General features: G+C 44.1%; 1 protein-coding gene across 1 annotated transcript in view; it reads right to left on the minus strand.

The window, feature by feature from the left end:
* Positions 1-7,861: 7,861 nt before the first annotated feature.
* Positions 7,862-14,365, minus strand: part of LOC104470698 (cytochrome c oxidase assembly factor 1 homolog) — an 8,060-nt gene continuing 1,556 nt past the window's right edge. The window contains exons 3-5 of the mRNA XM_010085713.1: positions 12,553-12,704; positions 10,592-10,668; positions 7,862-7,958 (exon numbers count right to left, since the gene is read on the minus strand). Of these exons, the coding sequence (XP_010084015.1) occupies positions 7,862-7,958; positions 10,592-10,668; positions 12,553-12,704 (326 nt within the window). The remainder of the gene's footprint in view (positions 7,959-10,591; positions 10,669-12,552; positions 12,705-14,365) is intronic.

Here is a 14,365-nt window from a genome sequence, read left to right on the forward strand (position 1 = left end):
TCCTTCACCCAAAAGGTAAACGGTGTATTAATAACACAAGTAGTGCTGGGGTGATGTGATTAGCATTGCTGTCACGGTGGGAGAAAAAGTGCTAGTAAAGAAGAAGAGTGACCCAAAAGCAGTGTGACACTGAGTGGGGCAATGAGCGTTTTGCCAGCAGGCTTCATTGCCAGGGGTCTGGTTGCCTTTACTTGAAGCCACATCAGAAAAATGGCACTTCAATTGAACTGTTGTATCACGCTGCTTCTCCTATGCAATCACACACTGCAAATTGATGTAGGTAGGGCAACATCTTGCTCTTTGAAGACCCTTAATTAAGAGAACATCCAATAGTACTTGAATAATTGAGTTTGGGGGTGTGTTCTATTGTAATGCAGAGAGATGCCTTTCATACTCTTGAGAAATGAGTCATTTGCTGGTTTTCCCTCCTGTGGACAGTAACCTACAGATTTATACTGAGAAGCTACCATGTAGGATTTTCCTGGATAGCTGTGGCTGGCCAGTAGTAGAAGTTAAACAGGAATCTTTGAGCCAACAGAATAATTCTGTTATCTGGGCATTTCTGGAGGTGGATGGCAGCTGCATTACTGCATACTTGCTGGACTCTACCTACAGTGCTGATCTGTTACTTTTTAAGTATGACAGTACTCCTCATGGGCATCTTTCTTTTACTGTTTGGTCATTTGCTCAAGGCAATGTGCTTGGGGGGGAACATTAACTTGTGAATTTCTTTCATACAAGATTACAATTTCTCCTAGCTTCAGTTACTGCCATTTTGACTTTTTTTTCCACATACATACTTCCTTGCTTCTATGAAGTTGAGCAAAGCACCGAGGTTGAAGCATGCTCACATCCCACCCTTCCAAAACAATGTTGCCGTACCTGCGTACCTAAATGTGCAGTATCTGATGGTTGCTGAGAGCAAATCATTTGAGGGACCTGTACCTGTTTGTAACCACAGATCATGTCTCAGATGGGGACTGGTACTAATGAAGAAGTGTAGATGCTGAGCAGCATATATTTTATCTTATATCTACTGGTTTTAATATATAACAATGAAGCTTAACATGTATAAATGAACTATATGCATATCACAAGGCCAGGTTCTCTTAAATTGGCTGCTTTGAGCCTTCAGGCGGGCTGCATTTCTATTTAACTTTTTGTGCCTTAAGGTGGCTTTGTACAGTGTTTTTTAACATCGGTAAGAATTCGTATAAAGTTGTCGAAGTTTAATAGCATAAGTTATAAACAAGGCATCTGAGATTGGCCCTGTAATGGGAAGAATTTTCTGTAACATTTCACTGCTGGACTATCAGCCAGTCCCACACACACTTGAAGCTATTTCTCTTCCACTGCAAGTGTGGGTAATGCTGTAAGGAGGTGTTCTTTCCCTGTGCTGTAGAAAGGGGCGTTCGAAGTTCATGTTTTTGAGAGGCTTAGTTACTAGTGAAGTAACACATTAAGACTAGGAACAAATCACCAGCTTGTAAAGAAGAGCTGGTTTTCTGCAGCTCCTTCAATACAGAGGACTGCACATACATACACAGTTCCTCGGAGAAAGGCCATTTATGCCTTACAGTGTTTGTGGGGAAGGGGGTGGTTGCGGAGAAGGAATCAACTCCTTGGCCCTTGTGGGTGATGCTAGCTCAGTCCCTGCTCTCCACACTGGACACCTGCTGGGTGCCTTCCTCATGCTGGGAGCGTGGCTGCTCCTTGCTTGAAGGCAGGAAGCTGAAAGGAATTGGGAGTGCAAGATGTTGTTAGAAATTGCTAGAGAATTGTTATTTCTGTGGTTCTGATGTACGAGATGTGAATGATACCTACCTCTGCGGTAGGTCCAGGCCTCTGCAGTTGTTGAAATAAACAGCAAATATCTAATGGAAAGCAAAGCCTTGTCTCCTCTTGTTTCATTGCTATGCTCACCTCTTTAAGAAGAGGCTATAGATTTACAGTCATTAAACTAAAATTTCCATAAAATAATCCTTTTATTGCATTGTGATTGGTTTCATTTCTTATGCTTTTGAGCTGAGGATCCCTAAATACAAAAGGGTGAATTTCCGCTTGCGATCTACCAGGTGGACTTAGGGAGCTGTTAGGTGGGAAGCACAAATAACATCATCTGCCCATTCTCCCCTGGTGGTGCTGGCAGGGGACAGGGAGGAAGGGGGGCCTTGCACCAAGTTAGTCCATGGCTTAAGAGCTCTTGAATATTCCAGGTGCTGCTTCTGGAAGACAGTTCAACATTTTAAAGAAACAGTGCCAGTTCACTGTACTTCTGACAAGTTGTTTACTGTTTCAGTAACTTTACAATAAATTTTGTTTTCTGAACAGCTGATGGGTCTTTTTTTCTCCATGCAAAATATTTTAAAATCTAATAATTAAAAAAAAAAAAAAACCACAATCTTTCTTCAAGACAGCATTACTGATTTGAAAAAAATAATTCCAAAAGTGATACTGGTTTGCCTGGTGCAGAATGAGTGGGTGTGGACTAGAATTAATATTAAAACTAAAGCACAGTGCTGCATTACGGGTGGCAGCAACTTCCCTGCTTCTGTGGTTGGTGACTGTACAGCTTCACGCTTGGCTTTGAATAACAGCGAGAAATACATTGCTGAAACCAGACTGTCACACACTACATAGTCTCCTGTTCAAATGCCCTTGCTTTTCTCCAAGAACTTCTCTGAAGGTTTTTTCCTTGACACCCATGTAGCAGGATTGCTGATACTTTAGTTTTCTGAATTATGCATGTGTTCAATTGATATTTGCCGCACAAAGTGCACCGATAACGTTTTCTACTCTGAAGCAATGTGTTTGCATTGTGGAGATCTTCACAACACAGCATTTACAGATGTTGAATTAAGCTGTCCTTGGGATTAATAAATATAGTCACATTTTGGGGTTTTTTTGGTGTATACTAAACCTAGAAATAGATTACTGTTCAATTTAGGACTATTTCAGACATCTGACAGGTAGGAAATTACCTGCCTGAAGATGTGGGGTTGGAAAGATGGTATTTAAATGCCCAGGAAGGGTGTGCTCTTTAGGACAGTGGTGTAGCCAGGGCAGGGTGGAGCTGATGCAAATCAGTAGTAATCCAGGTTTAACAAATCATCCTGAAACGCGTGCTCTGAAGCAGTGGAACTTTAATATCCATTCCAAGGTGCACTGTGTCCAGAACTTTATTTGCCTGATGTGAATTCCTGTGGGGAATGTCAGAGCACTGACTTGCTGCTGGGTGAGAAAAATACTTCCTCTTCTATGGAAAGGCATTTCCTCTTCTAACACTGCTTAATTGCATTTAATTGTTCCTGTTGTAAGACAGCTGACAAGTGTATATAGCTCTGTAAAAGTAAAATATTTTGGTTTCATAAAAATACAACCTGGAAGCTTTATAAAACAGAAGAATTAAGTCCATATTGGGTGGGATAAAATCTTTCTTAATTAAGAAAAGGTGAGGATTTGTCAAAGTGAAGCAGAGTGTTACGACCACAACGGTTAGGACAAAATTAGGGGACAGAGAACTTAACTACTGGAAGTTATTATCTATTTCCTGTAAACAACAGAACTTAATTGTACTGAGTCCTTGCTTGCTGGTGCAGAATCACACCTAAGCTGGCGATGCACTGAAATTGGTGTACCTCAGCTCTTCGATTAATTTGTAAGGCTGTCTCACAGAAGTTACAGAATAAAGGTGCTTCCTTCTCAAACTTCTGGGAAAGCCAATTAACAGAAACTGCATTAGATGGGTTATGAAATGATGTGATTCTAGAATTTTTAAATACGTCTTCCAAAGTAACATCAGGAATATGACAGGTCTCTGTTGCTGCTGGTGTTCCAGCCTGCCTGGGCCACGCTGCGGGGAACTTGGGAAGGTGAATGGAAATTGATGTTCCCTGCCAGTGCAAGGTATCTGCCCAAGCTGGGAAGTGAACTGCTAGGCCCATAAATTGGACAAAACCCTATTACTGCCTAGGGAGGTGCACCAAAAAGGGAACACACCAGCCCACTTATCTTTTTTTTTTTTTTTTTAAGCTAATGCTTTTAAAACATCTGGTTTTATATAGCCCCTGTGGACTAGTCAGGTCCAATTTAAATAGGTGCAAGCATTGTAACAGCCTGCTAAGCAGTATTTTTTTATTGTTCTTCAGCTGTAAAGAAATTCTTGCCCTGAACAGTTTCCTTGAGGGCAATGACTACCTGGCAGAAGCTGTTAAAATCAAACTAGAGAGTAAGAAACAAACGTGCAATCCAGCCAAAGGTGATGAAGACGATGGTTGTTTTAATCCCACCAACAACCAGAAAAGGCACGATGCAAATTTTCAAGCCAATTTAAAAGAATTTATTTAACATACTTCAAATGACTAAAATGATTAAAGGATTGCAGCACCTGTTAACGAGGCTGAGAGACCTGTGACTGTAAGCCTGAAGAAGGGAAGGCTTGGGAGGGATCTTATCAATGCGTATAAATACCTGGAGGGGAAGAGTAAAGAGGATGGATCCAGGTTCTTCTCAGTGGTTTGCAGTGGCAGGACAAGAGGCAATGGGGATGCACTGAAACCCAGAACATTCTGTTTCAACATAAGAAAAAGCGCTTTTTTACTGTCAGAATGGTTGAACACTGGCACAGCCTGTCCAGAGGCTGTGAAGCCTCCATCCTTGGTAATCTTCAGAACCTCACTAGATGCAGTCCCAAGGCAACCTGCTCTGGCTGACCCTGCTGGGAGGCAGTTGTACAAGGCGATCTCCAGAGTCTCAGGCTGACCTTAACTGTTCTGGGATTAGAAAAGAATGGCTTTCTAAAGGAGTTTAACTGGGGCTTTTAGGGTCTTTTATCAAAAGATTAGTATCTTCTCAATAAAAATGAAATGATTGTCCAGACTGGTGTTGAGTGACATGCAACACAATGTAATGATAATGAACTAGTGCTTAATTGACCTAATGAAGTTATATACAACCTAATCTGCTCCAGTGTTCCCTAGAAAAGACTGCAAGGGGTAGAGGGGTGCCCAGGTGCCCTCTTGAAGTTTTCTGGGCTTTCAGCAGCTGCTGGAGGTTCTGAGACCTTTGCTCTCCCCGTTTTCCTGGCATGCTCCAGCTCGCTTGGCTGCTCCTGCTGCACCTGTGTCCTCTCTGTGAGCAGCTGCCATGGGCTGTGGTGTATTTAATGGGAGCCACATAGCTAAAGCACCTCAGCACTGAACACATCAGCGTGCTGCTTTGTTCCTTCCTTTAAATATGTGCATCTTAAAACACCTCAAACATGGAGAGGAAGTGGCTTCTGAAGCTCTTTGAGGTCAAGAGGTAAGAAATTCTATGTTTGCTGACTACTAGGCAGTAAAACAAAGAGGAATTTGAATGGGATTTTACTCTTGTGCTACTCCATTAATCTGCTGGCTTCCAGCTCCACTCATTGCTTTCTCCCTTCTCCAGATTTAAAGATTTAATTTAGAGAAACATTGGTATGATACAATGATACTGTCTGTCCTCACAGCTTTGATGACCCCATGGGTTGGTTAGGATGACAGTGAGTGCTCAAAGTTAAAGGGATGCTCTGATAGGTTTCTAGGGGCAAAGTGAGAGATGGAACCGCTTCACAAACTCTGCTTCCCCCAAGCAAGGAAATAAAATCTCTAGAGTTAACTGGTAAGGATATCTCCCTGATGCCTGGGATAACCAGGGTTGGAGCCAGGCCAGGTGGTGGGATTGTGGTGCAGCAACCTGTGAAGCCAGACCAGGGACATGGCTCATGCTGCCTCAAGAGACAGGAAGGTGGTGAGCAAGCGCTGCGGTGCAGGCTGGGCTGGCTGCGGCCAGGTTTCCTGGACATTTGGACACCTTGCAGCTACTGCAGGTCCCAGGCTTACTAAGCATGCAGCGGTGACAATAGGCAGGTGAACAGCAGGGTCTACTAGGTGCTCCTAGCACAGACACAGGGAGGGATTGAATAGGCTGGGGTTGCTCTCCACAGCCACAACTTCTTTGGAGATTAGTAATGGGTCAAAGCTGCAGGCAGGGAAGCTGTAACTGATGGCTGTGAAATAGCTGATTTGGCTTTTCCTTGTCAACTGTTTGATTCCTCACCAAACTTCTTCAGTGACCAAAAGCCAGAGTTGACCAAGCTCTGAGACACTGGGTGGCTGGGAGATCTCCCCATCTCCCAGGTGGTTTTCTTGTTAGGTGGGCTGCAGTAATGCAAAGCTAATGTTTTCAAATCACACAGTTCATATTTTGTTTTGTGAAAGCAGGCAGCAGTGATGTCAGTCTTAAAGCTGGGACACATTGTGTCTTCTTGATTCACCCCACTGCTTCCCCCAGTGTGTTGGGCATTCATATGGGTTGGATCAGGTCTCACAAGTGCTGTTCATCCTGGCAGCTCTTAGTGAACCTCAAACTAAAGCTCGTGTGTATTGTTTCCTTCTGAAATAGTTTGTCCAAAATGCCTTTGCTGTGGTCCTTTTATCTCCTTTTGTTTTGGCTTTAGCTCTTCAGACTTCTTCACAAGCCACCTTGTTCAGTTTGCTTGGTCATTGTTTGGGCAGGAAAATGCTTGGTGTTGTTTAATGTTTTTTGTTTGGTTTTTTGTTTTTGTTTTTTTTTTTTTTTTTCTCCAGATCTCCCTTCTCTATCCAATACTCTTTATTCTTTAAAAGTTTTGTATTGCCTGTGCCTTTGGTGGATTTCTAGGACTCAAATTTGGATGTCAAGATGGAGGGGGGAAGGGAATTGAGCCATATAAGCTCTGGGCTTTCCCTAGCTGCAGCTTGATTAAGCTGCTCAGTTACAATAAATTCAAAATATTCTTTCTTCTGGGTGTTCCTAATGGCTTGCATGTTACTTTGAGGTATGAAGGCAGGACAGCTACTTGTGTCTCTTCACTGCCTCAGACTGTGCCTTAGGCTTTGCAATTGTTCAAAAGTGCAGTTTAGGGCTGGGGGGAGAAATTGTGTGAGTGGGTATTTTTGGGGTGTTTTGGTGGTTTTTTGTTTTTTTTTTTTCTTTTTTGCTTTGCTTATTCCTCAGCTTGCTTCTGGTAGCAGGCAATTCTCTACCTGATTGACAGAACTGGGGCACAATCAAAATCTCTTGTAGTCAGAGGGAACCATGGCAGTGTTTTACCTTTTCTACGCTTCCTGAGCATTCTCCTAAGTAAATGTGTTCTCCCAGCTCCCATCGGGCAGTGCTGGTCTGAAGCAGTGGCTTCTGAATAACCTTCAGCGTGAGCAGCACAAGCAGCGAGTCTCTTCCTGGAATTCATAAGTTATGATAAGCAGCCTTGGCTATCTCATAAGCTTTTTAACGGTAACTGTGAATGTGCAAATCTACCTGATATGTGACTTATGCATTAAGAGTGGAGGGTGCTGCTGCTGAGCTTCATCTTCATTGCTTCATCGCTCCTGCTTTAGGCAACGCCTTGTTGAGAAATGGGGGAAAACCAAAGCAGCAAGGGAATCGCTTTGAGAAGCTGACTTAGTCTTCTAGCCATGACAGAGCAGCCCAGCTGTCATGACTTTGGTCTGCAATTGTAGAAAAGCTCAGCTTCCTGGCAGTTTGCTTATTTATTTCAAATCCATAAACCCAGCACACACAGGGCATAACACATGACTTATCTGGAGCAGCAAGTATTTTGCAAGATATTTATTTTAGGCTTCTGCTGAACACATGAATAAACCAACAAAAGAAAGAAATTACGATTATGACAGTGATGAGGTCAGTCTTAGAGAGGAAATTGTCTTGAGAGCACCCACTTAAGTGAAATTGTCACTTGTGACAACTGTGTAAGTTCACGGACACAGCGGGAGGCAATTGATTAATGGCTCCTTTGGCTCAATTGGGTGGAGGGAGAAGCAGCTGCGTTTCATTTTTAGCCTTCCTGCACACCAATGCTTTCCACCGAGGAGTGGTAAACAGGAATATTCTGACCATCCCGCAGTTTCAAGGTGACATCCCGAAGGCACCAGCTGACATAAAGCAAAAGATTTTTAACTTGTTTCAATCACTTTTAATATAGTAGTAAAGTCAGTGTAGAAACAGCTGGCACAGAGAAACAAATAATTCCACACATTCATTGCTTTTAAAAATTCTCTCGAGCGTTTTAAAGCTTGGTTTGCAAGTGCCAACTTCTGAAAGTTGTTTTCCCTAATAGCATACTACAGCCCAGGTTTTAAAGTCTGGGATGCATGTTCCTGTTTGTTGCAACTCAAATAAAATCCTGCCAGCTATTTTTAGATAGGACATTCCTCCCCCAACCCGGTGCCTTTCTTCCTCTCCATCCTGTGGGCGCATTCCTTGCTCCACTCCTCTCCAGCCTTGGAGCCAGACCATGTTGCTAAGGAATTATCCTAGCTTGGAGGAGTTTGAACAGTGTGTGATCGCTCAATGTGACTGCTGAAACCCTGACAGGGTACGACAGTGGTTTCTCAAAGGAGAAGGAAAATTGCATTTGTTGGAGACTGAGGGGGAGTCTTTTTCCTTCCTCTGAGCTCTGCTCCAAACCCACTTCTGTGAGACTGCTCGTGCTGCTTTTCCAGCTGGGAAGAACTATTATTTTGGGGTACTCGGATAGCATTTTTTTCAAAAGCTCCTGGCGCGTGCCCAGCTCTGCTTTTGCTGGAGTCGGTGCTGAGTACACACAATTAGATAATTAGGCTGACGCACCTCTGTGCAATGGCTCTGCGGCAGGACTCTCCGCTCACCAACCCTCTGCTTCCATCCAACCTGGGACCAGCAACTGCCTCATTTATAACAGGGTTTGAAAGAACAACTGCTCCCTCCCCTCAGCATGGCCTGGGCTTTCAGCCCTTCCCTCGGCTCTTCAGGGCAGTTAAGCATCATTTTGGAGGCCTGGTGCCTTTGTTGCTTGTGCCTCCAGGTACCCTCCCCATCCCTGCGCTGCCTGTGTTTGCGTGAATGCCTCCTCCTCCACATCCAAACTCCAAATCTGTTTTTTCAGTTGCCCTCTTTTTTTTAATAACCATATGAAATAAACCACTATGGATAGATTGTGCACTTGGAGTCAGACGTGTTTCAGTGGCTTCGGAGCCTCAACTGCTCTTGCACAGAGCACTAATGTCCTTGCGTCATTTAACTGTGTCTGTAGCAGTCTGGTTGCCTCCCTGGTCTCCACTGGAAATGCCCATGTGCCCACTGTGCAGAAGCCCACCAGGATGGCCTGCTTACACATTTGTTATTCCTATTGGGAATTTCAGGAGCTCCTCTTCATGGAGCAGATGGGAACCAGCCATTCTACTCTTTGTTCCTCAGTTCGGTGCAAGGACACCAAGTCCTGCCCAGCCCCAAGTGGAGCTGTGCACAGGACCCTGCGCGTAGGCAGAGATGGTTGACTCTGACAGGTTTGTCTGCTACAAACCCTTTTACAGAAGATGCTTACTTCTTTTTTTTTTTTTTTCTCCTCTTAAGCTTGCAGAAATGCACAGAGAGCTCATTTTAAAACAAAACTCTGAGAGAGATGTATGTACGTGAATTACTGCAGTAGTTTAACATCTTGCAATCCTCAGTTACCCTCACAGTAACTCAGGGCAGCAGGAGGGAACTGTTATTTCCCTCCATCTGTGCGGAGGGCATAAGGAGGAGTGAGGAGATCAGAGCCAAAGCACAGGTGTGCAAGAAAGGTGGCTGGGAACCTCTGGGGGTATCTCTGGTCACTCAGGAGGAGGCCAGGCCTGGCCCTGAGTCTCTAGTCCCAGCCTAGTGCCTTCCTCCCATTGTTTTACACCTTACTTCCCATAGTCATTCAGAAGAAAAATTCAGTAAAGCCATGCTCACCTAATTATGAGAAGAAAACATTACCATATGGCTGGTGGCAGCTGAGTAAAAATGTGGTAGCTTTGGGTTTCCAAATAGAGCTAACAGAAGTGCCTAACGAACTCCAAGAACAAGTACATGTGAATAAGTTTGTGTCTAATAGAGTGTCCTCTTTTGCAATGGGAGATGGACTTTGAATTCATGTAGTAAGTCTTTGCTAGTTCCAGAAGTCAGTTTACCCTTGAGAAGAGGTTTTCAGGGCTTCAGTACTGCAAAAATCTAAAGCTGCTACTATATGATGTGGAATCGGAGCATTCTTCCACTATAATGTATCTGTTGTAGCACTTTCTTAAACTATAAGGACTGTATTTACTGGATAGCTTGAAAAAAAAAATAGTTCTGCATGATTTTTAGCTCAACTTTATATGCTCTGATATAACGTGTAACTCCCCTGTTGCAATACATGCTACTACACTGGAGTTACTCTGCACCATCTTGGGGAAGAGGCATAGTGGGGACAATACACTCCCTCGGTTCACAGTATTTGTATGTATACTGAGCTATAGTTTGCAGAACACATTTCACACAAATGAAGGGCTCATGTTGCTCTTCTATTTGTATTCATAGGGATGAATTCAACATATTTCTCAACTAATTTACATTTTTGTCGTAATGACAGTAATAACCTTTCACAAGACCTTCAGACACGAATTTCTGCTTCCTTTGTGTGCATGATTTCAACAACACGAATGACTAAAGCAAATATCCTGCTCCATTCTTTTCTCCTACCACTTCTACTGTTTCTCCCAGCACCTCCCCAAGTACGCACCATTGGCGGGAGTGGTCCATCTCAGAGTCAATGTAGAGGTACCCTGCTGATTTTGTTCCAGATACTGGTAACTTTATCTGCAAATGTAAAAGCATGTTAAAGAGTCAGTGAAGCATGTTGTGAAATGGACATTTACTCTTTCTACTATCAAAGATGTAACACCTTTATAAGTGAAACTGGTTTTGTTTTTTACTGTATTTCAGAGTTTCACTAAACTTTTCCAATGGCTAATGTGTGCATGGCTATATAAGTATGCCTGTTCTGCTATACATTAATCTCTCTCTGCTGAAAGAATGTACTGTGTTACAGCTGCAACCCCCAGGGAAAACCACTCGCTCTCTGAAATATTTACGAGCAAACACCTTTCCTTACCAGAATGTATGGTGATCCAGAGGTGACTTGCACTGTGTTAGAGCTTCCCATAACCATAACAAGCCTGTAGGCTGAAATCCTCTATAGATCAGTCCCCTAACATGCATTGAGGCAATGAGATGTTCAATGATTTTTCTCAGTGTTATAAATTCTACCACTCAGCTGTTTAACAAACAAAGTTAGGACCTGCAGCAGTGACCACAGCTAATTGTACTTGGTCTGATGTTTAAATAAAAGTGTTTCAGGTGTGTAGCATTTGCTGCTGGTATTGCAATCACAAAGTGAAAATGCCAGGTGTTCTCCAACAGGCCCAGGAGCTGGGAATGTTGTGGAGTCAGTAAATCAACCTATCCTATAGTCATTAATGATGATTAACTGGTTTATTTCATGAGAACATGAGTGCTCAGGAGCATGAAAAAGCAGAGAAGAAAGTTGGTGGTTTGTGTCTTGGGTGAGGTCAGCAGAAAGAAGGGTTTGACTTTACCCTGAGTCACACAAGCAACTAGCATTCTTAAACAGTGACAGGAAAACATCAGTGGTACAGGTTCTCTTCTTCTTTTCAATCAGCATAAGATGTTGTGTGGGTTTTTGCATACTTTTGGCCTTAGATGTGTTTCCTGATAGAATCTCTAAAACCTGGGAAACTGGGAAATGTTTTGGCCCACAGTATCATGTGGGTGAAGCCTGGCTGAAGTAAGATGGGAAACAGAATTTGATGTGAGTTGGTTAAACGTTGATTTTGCTTGCCCTGACAGCCCCTCTCCTTCACTGTACCGTCTGCCCCATTCCTTAATGCCCTTGCTTGGTGCCCAGGACTCAAAATGACCCACCAGGAGGAACAAAATTATTCAAATGTGACAAGATCCCCCTGTGAGAAACCAGAGGGGTTACTAGGGACCTTTTGTGTCACCAGCAAAACCAGCGAAGGGCAGGCAGCCCTGGATTAAGGGGTAAAAACACAGGCAGCAATCTGGAGTGGAAGTGGACTTGTGTTTGTGAGGTTTGCCTCAGCCCAGCCCTGGGCTGACGTAAGGCAGCCTTGTGAAATGCTTCAGCACCCAGTGCAGCATTCTCCAGTCACTATGTAACCTCACACTGAGCAGTTGTCCCCCATGGCACAGACTTACAGGTGCTTTTAAAAACCACACCATTTATGCTGTACCATACTGTAGCTCATAAGCACCTATAAAACTCTGTTCTGAACAAAGCTTTAGAAACTAGCGTGGGATGTATCTGGGGTAGAGGGAGGCAGCTGCTATTATAAAGCTAGATCTGATACACTTCTGAAAACAATTTTGCAGCTTACAGCAGCAGGAGGGGGATCGACCGGCTTGGGAGGTCCCTTGGCATTCTGTGATGTGTCCATATAGCACAACATGAAGATGCTGCTCTTGCTGTTTCTAGTCCCTCACCTTAGAGCGAAGACTTATGCTCTGGAAATCTCTGCCTCTTCCAAATCAACTGGCATCCCACTCTACTGCCTTCCAGTGCCCCAGGTGACTTGTGACCTGTTGAAAAATCCCCTGGCTGCTCTTTTGTCACCTGATGCCTTGGGCAGCCACCCTGTGACACCTCCTCCCCAGTGTTACCTGTGCTCTTTCTGTGTCCACATGATTACTCCCATCTGTCAGTCGGATGTTGTGAACCTTAAGAGGTGGGGAACCCAGTGCTTCCAGGGCATCAGGATTGCTGTTCAGTTGCTCCAAAGCCTGCTGGTAATACTGGGTCCTGGCAAAACTTTCTAGGTGAGAGAAACAGGGTAGTGAGGAGACTGTCCACTTAAAATCAAATCATAAAAAAAAAAAAAAATGAGAAAAGAGAGCTCTGAATATAGCCTGTTCCATACTAATATACAGTTCAGTTCAGTTTATGGCTGTGTCTCCCTGCTTTTCATCCATTTGTACGTCATCCAAAAGGAACAAAAAAGAAGGGGGGAGGGGGTGGGAAGCATAAGGATGAATATCTAAAAATGTTGTGAAAGTAACTATTTTTTTAAAGAAGGTACAGAAAATACTTTAAGAATTGAGAATATTTTGCAGACATTGGTGTGAGACAGGAACAGCTGCTGCTGCTGTGAAACTCTTGCTGTGGTCTTGATACAACTTTTCAAGTGGCAGCCATGAAGGGGCAACTCTACTGATGGTTGCATTAAAAGGGAGGCACAAAGAAGCACCATTAGAGTGAATGGTCAAGCAGCACCAAGAGCACAGTAGGCTGGGTGCTGCAGTGTTGGCACAGGGAGGACGGCTATGGTAAATTGCTATTTATCATTGTCTGGTTGCTATGTATAGCTGGGAAATGCTGTGCAGTGCTCACAACGGAGAGCTGTAAGGCTGGAAATGTGCTGAGCCTCCTCACAGAGGCAGAGATTTGCTTAAACAGTTTTAAGGCTTGTCTGCTGGGATTTCTAGGTCTGCCTCGCGCCAGCCTAAATCCACTCTCTTGACATCAAGAAGGGCAAAGTTAAGCTAAGAGCATACACATGGCAAAATTGTATTCTGGCAACTTTGTTCTCGCCTTCCAAAGCTTTTTAAAACAAGGTGTAAGGTTTGTTTCCTGGTCTGTTTCCTGGTCTCTTGCCTGTTGGTATTGCTCTCGGAGCACGAGGCAGAAGGATGCTGCCCCCTCTCCCTAATCAGAGGCATCCCCTGTGAGCACGCAGCATCCAGTTAACACAGAAACAGCTTGGCTAGGCTGCAGCCTGCGTGGGTCCTCCCTGGCCCCTGAGCTGTCCTAAGGAGCTCCAATCAAAGGGGTTGCAGCACGCCAGCTGTTTAGTGCCTACAGATCGGATCATGGCAAGCAGTCATCCAGAACATTAAAAGTATGTTGTGCTCATCCTGCAGGTTGGAGGGGAAACAGGTTTGAGTCTCCTGATGCTTGTTTTCAGCTGTTCCTTGTTAACCTCTCAAGTATCAGACATAAAATGCCCGGCTAATCCACTTGTCTATGCATTTTCAGTAGGAGAGTTGAAAGGATGCTGGGATTGGCTGGGGAGACTGCTCCCATGAGGAGGGTGTGCAGGTGAAGAGAGTGAAATAGGTGAAATAGGATTACCTGAGTGTTTGTACAAGCTTTCAGAGAGATCATGTACATGCAAACTTCCCTTCAGCCGAAAGGAAGTGGAGAGAAGCACCCCTCTTCCCTTGTTCCCACCACTGTGGAAGCTACTTGCTCCTCATAGCTCCCAATATAGGCCACTTCTGTGCACTGGGATAGCACAAGGAACTGGGATAGCCCTGGGCATGGGCCAAGGGAGGAAGATTCCCAGTGTGGCTCCCCTGTTTGTTGGAGGCTATAGAAGGACACTGCAGCAGAAAGTGTCCTTTCAACAGCCTGGCTGGCTTGTCACTGAGTTATCAGACAGCTACTTGGTGGCCACCAATATTGCAAATCAGCAGG

The sequence above is a fragment of the Pterocles gutturalis genome, unplaced genomic scaffold (genome assembly GCF_000699245.1).
Source record: "Pterocles gutturalis isolate BGI_N339 unplaced genomic scaffold, ASM69924v1 scaffold20415, whole genome shotgun sequence".
NCBI lineage: Eukaryota > Metazoa > Chordata > Aves > Pterocliformes > Pteroclidae > Pterocles > Pterocles gutturalis.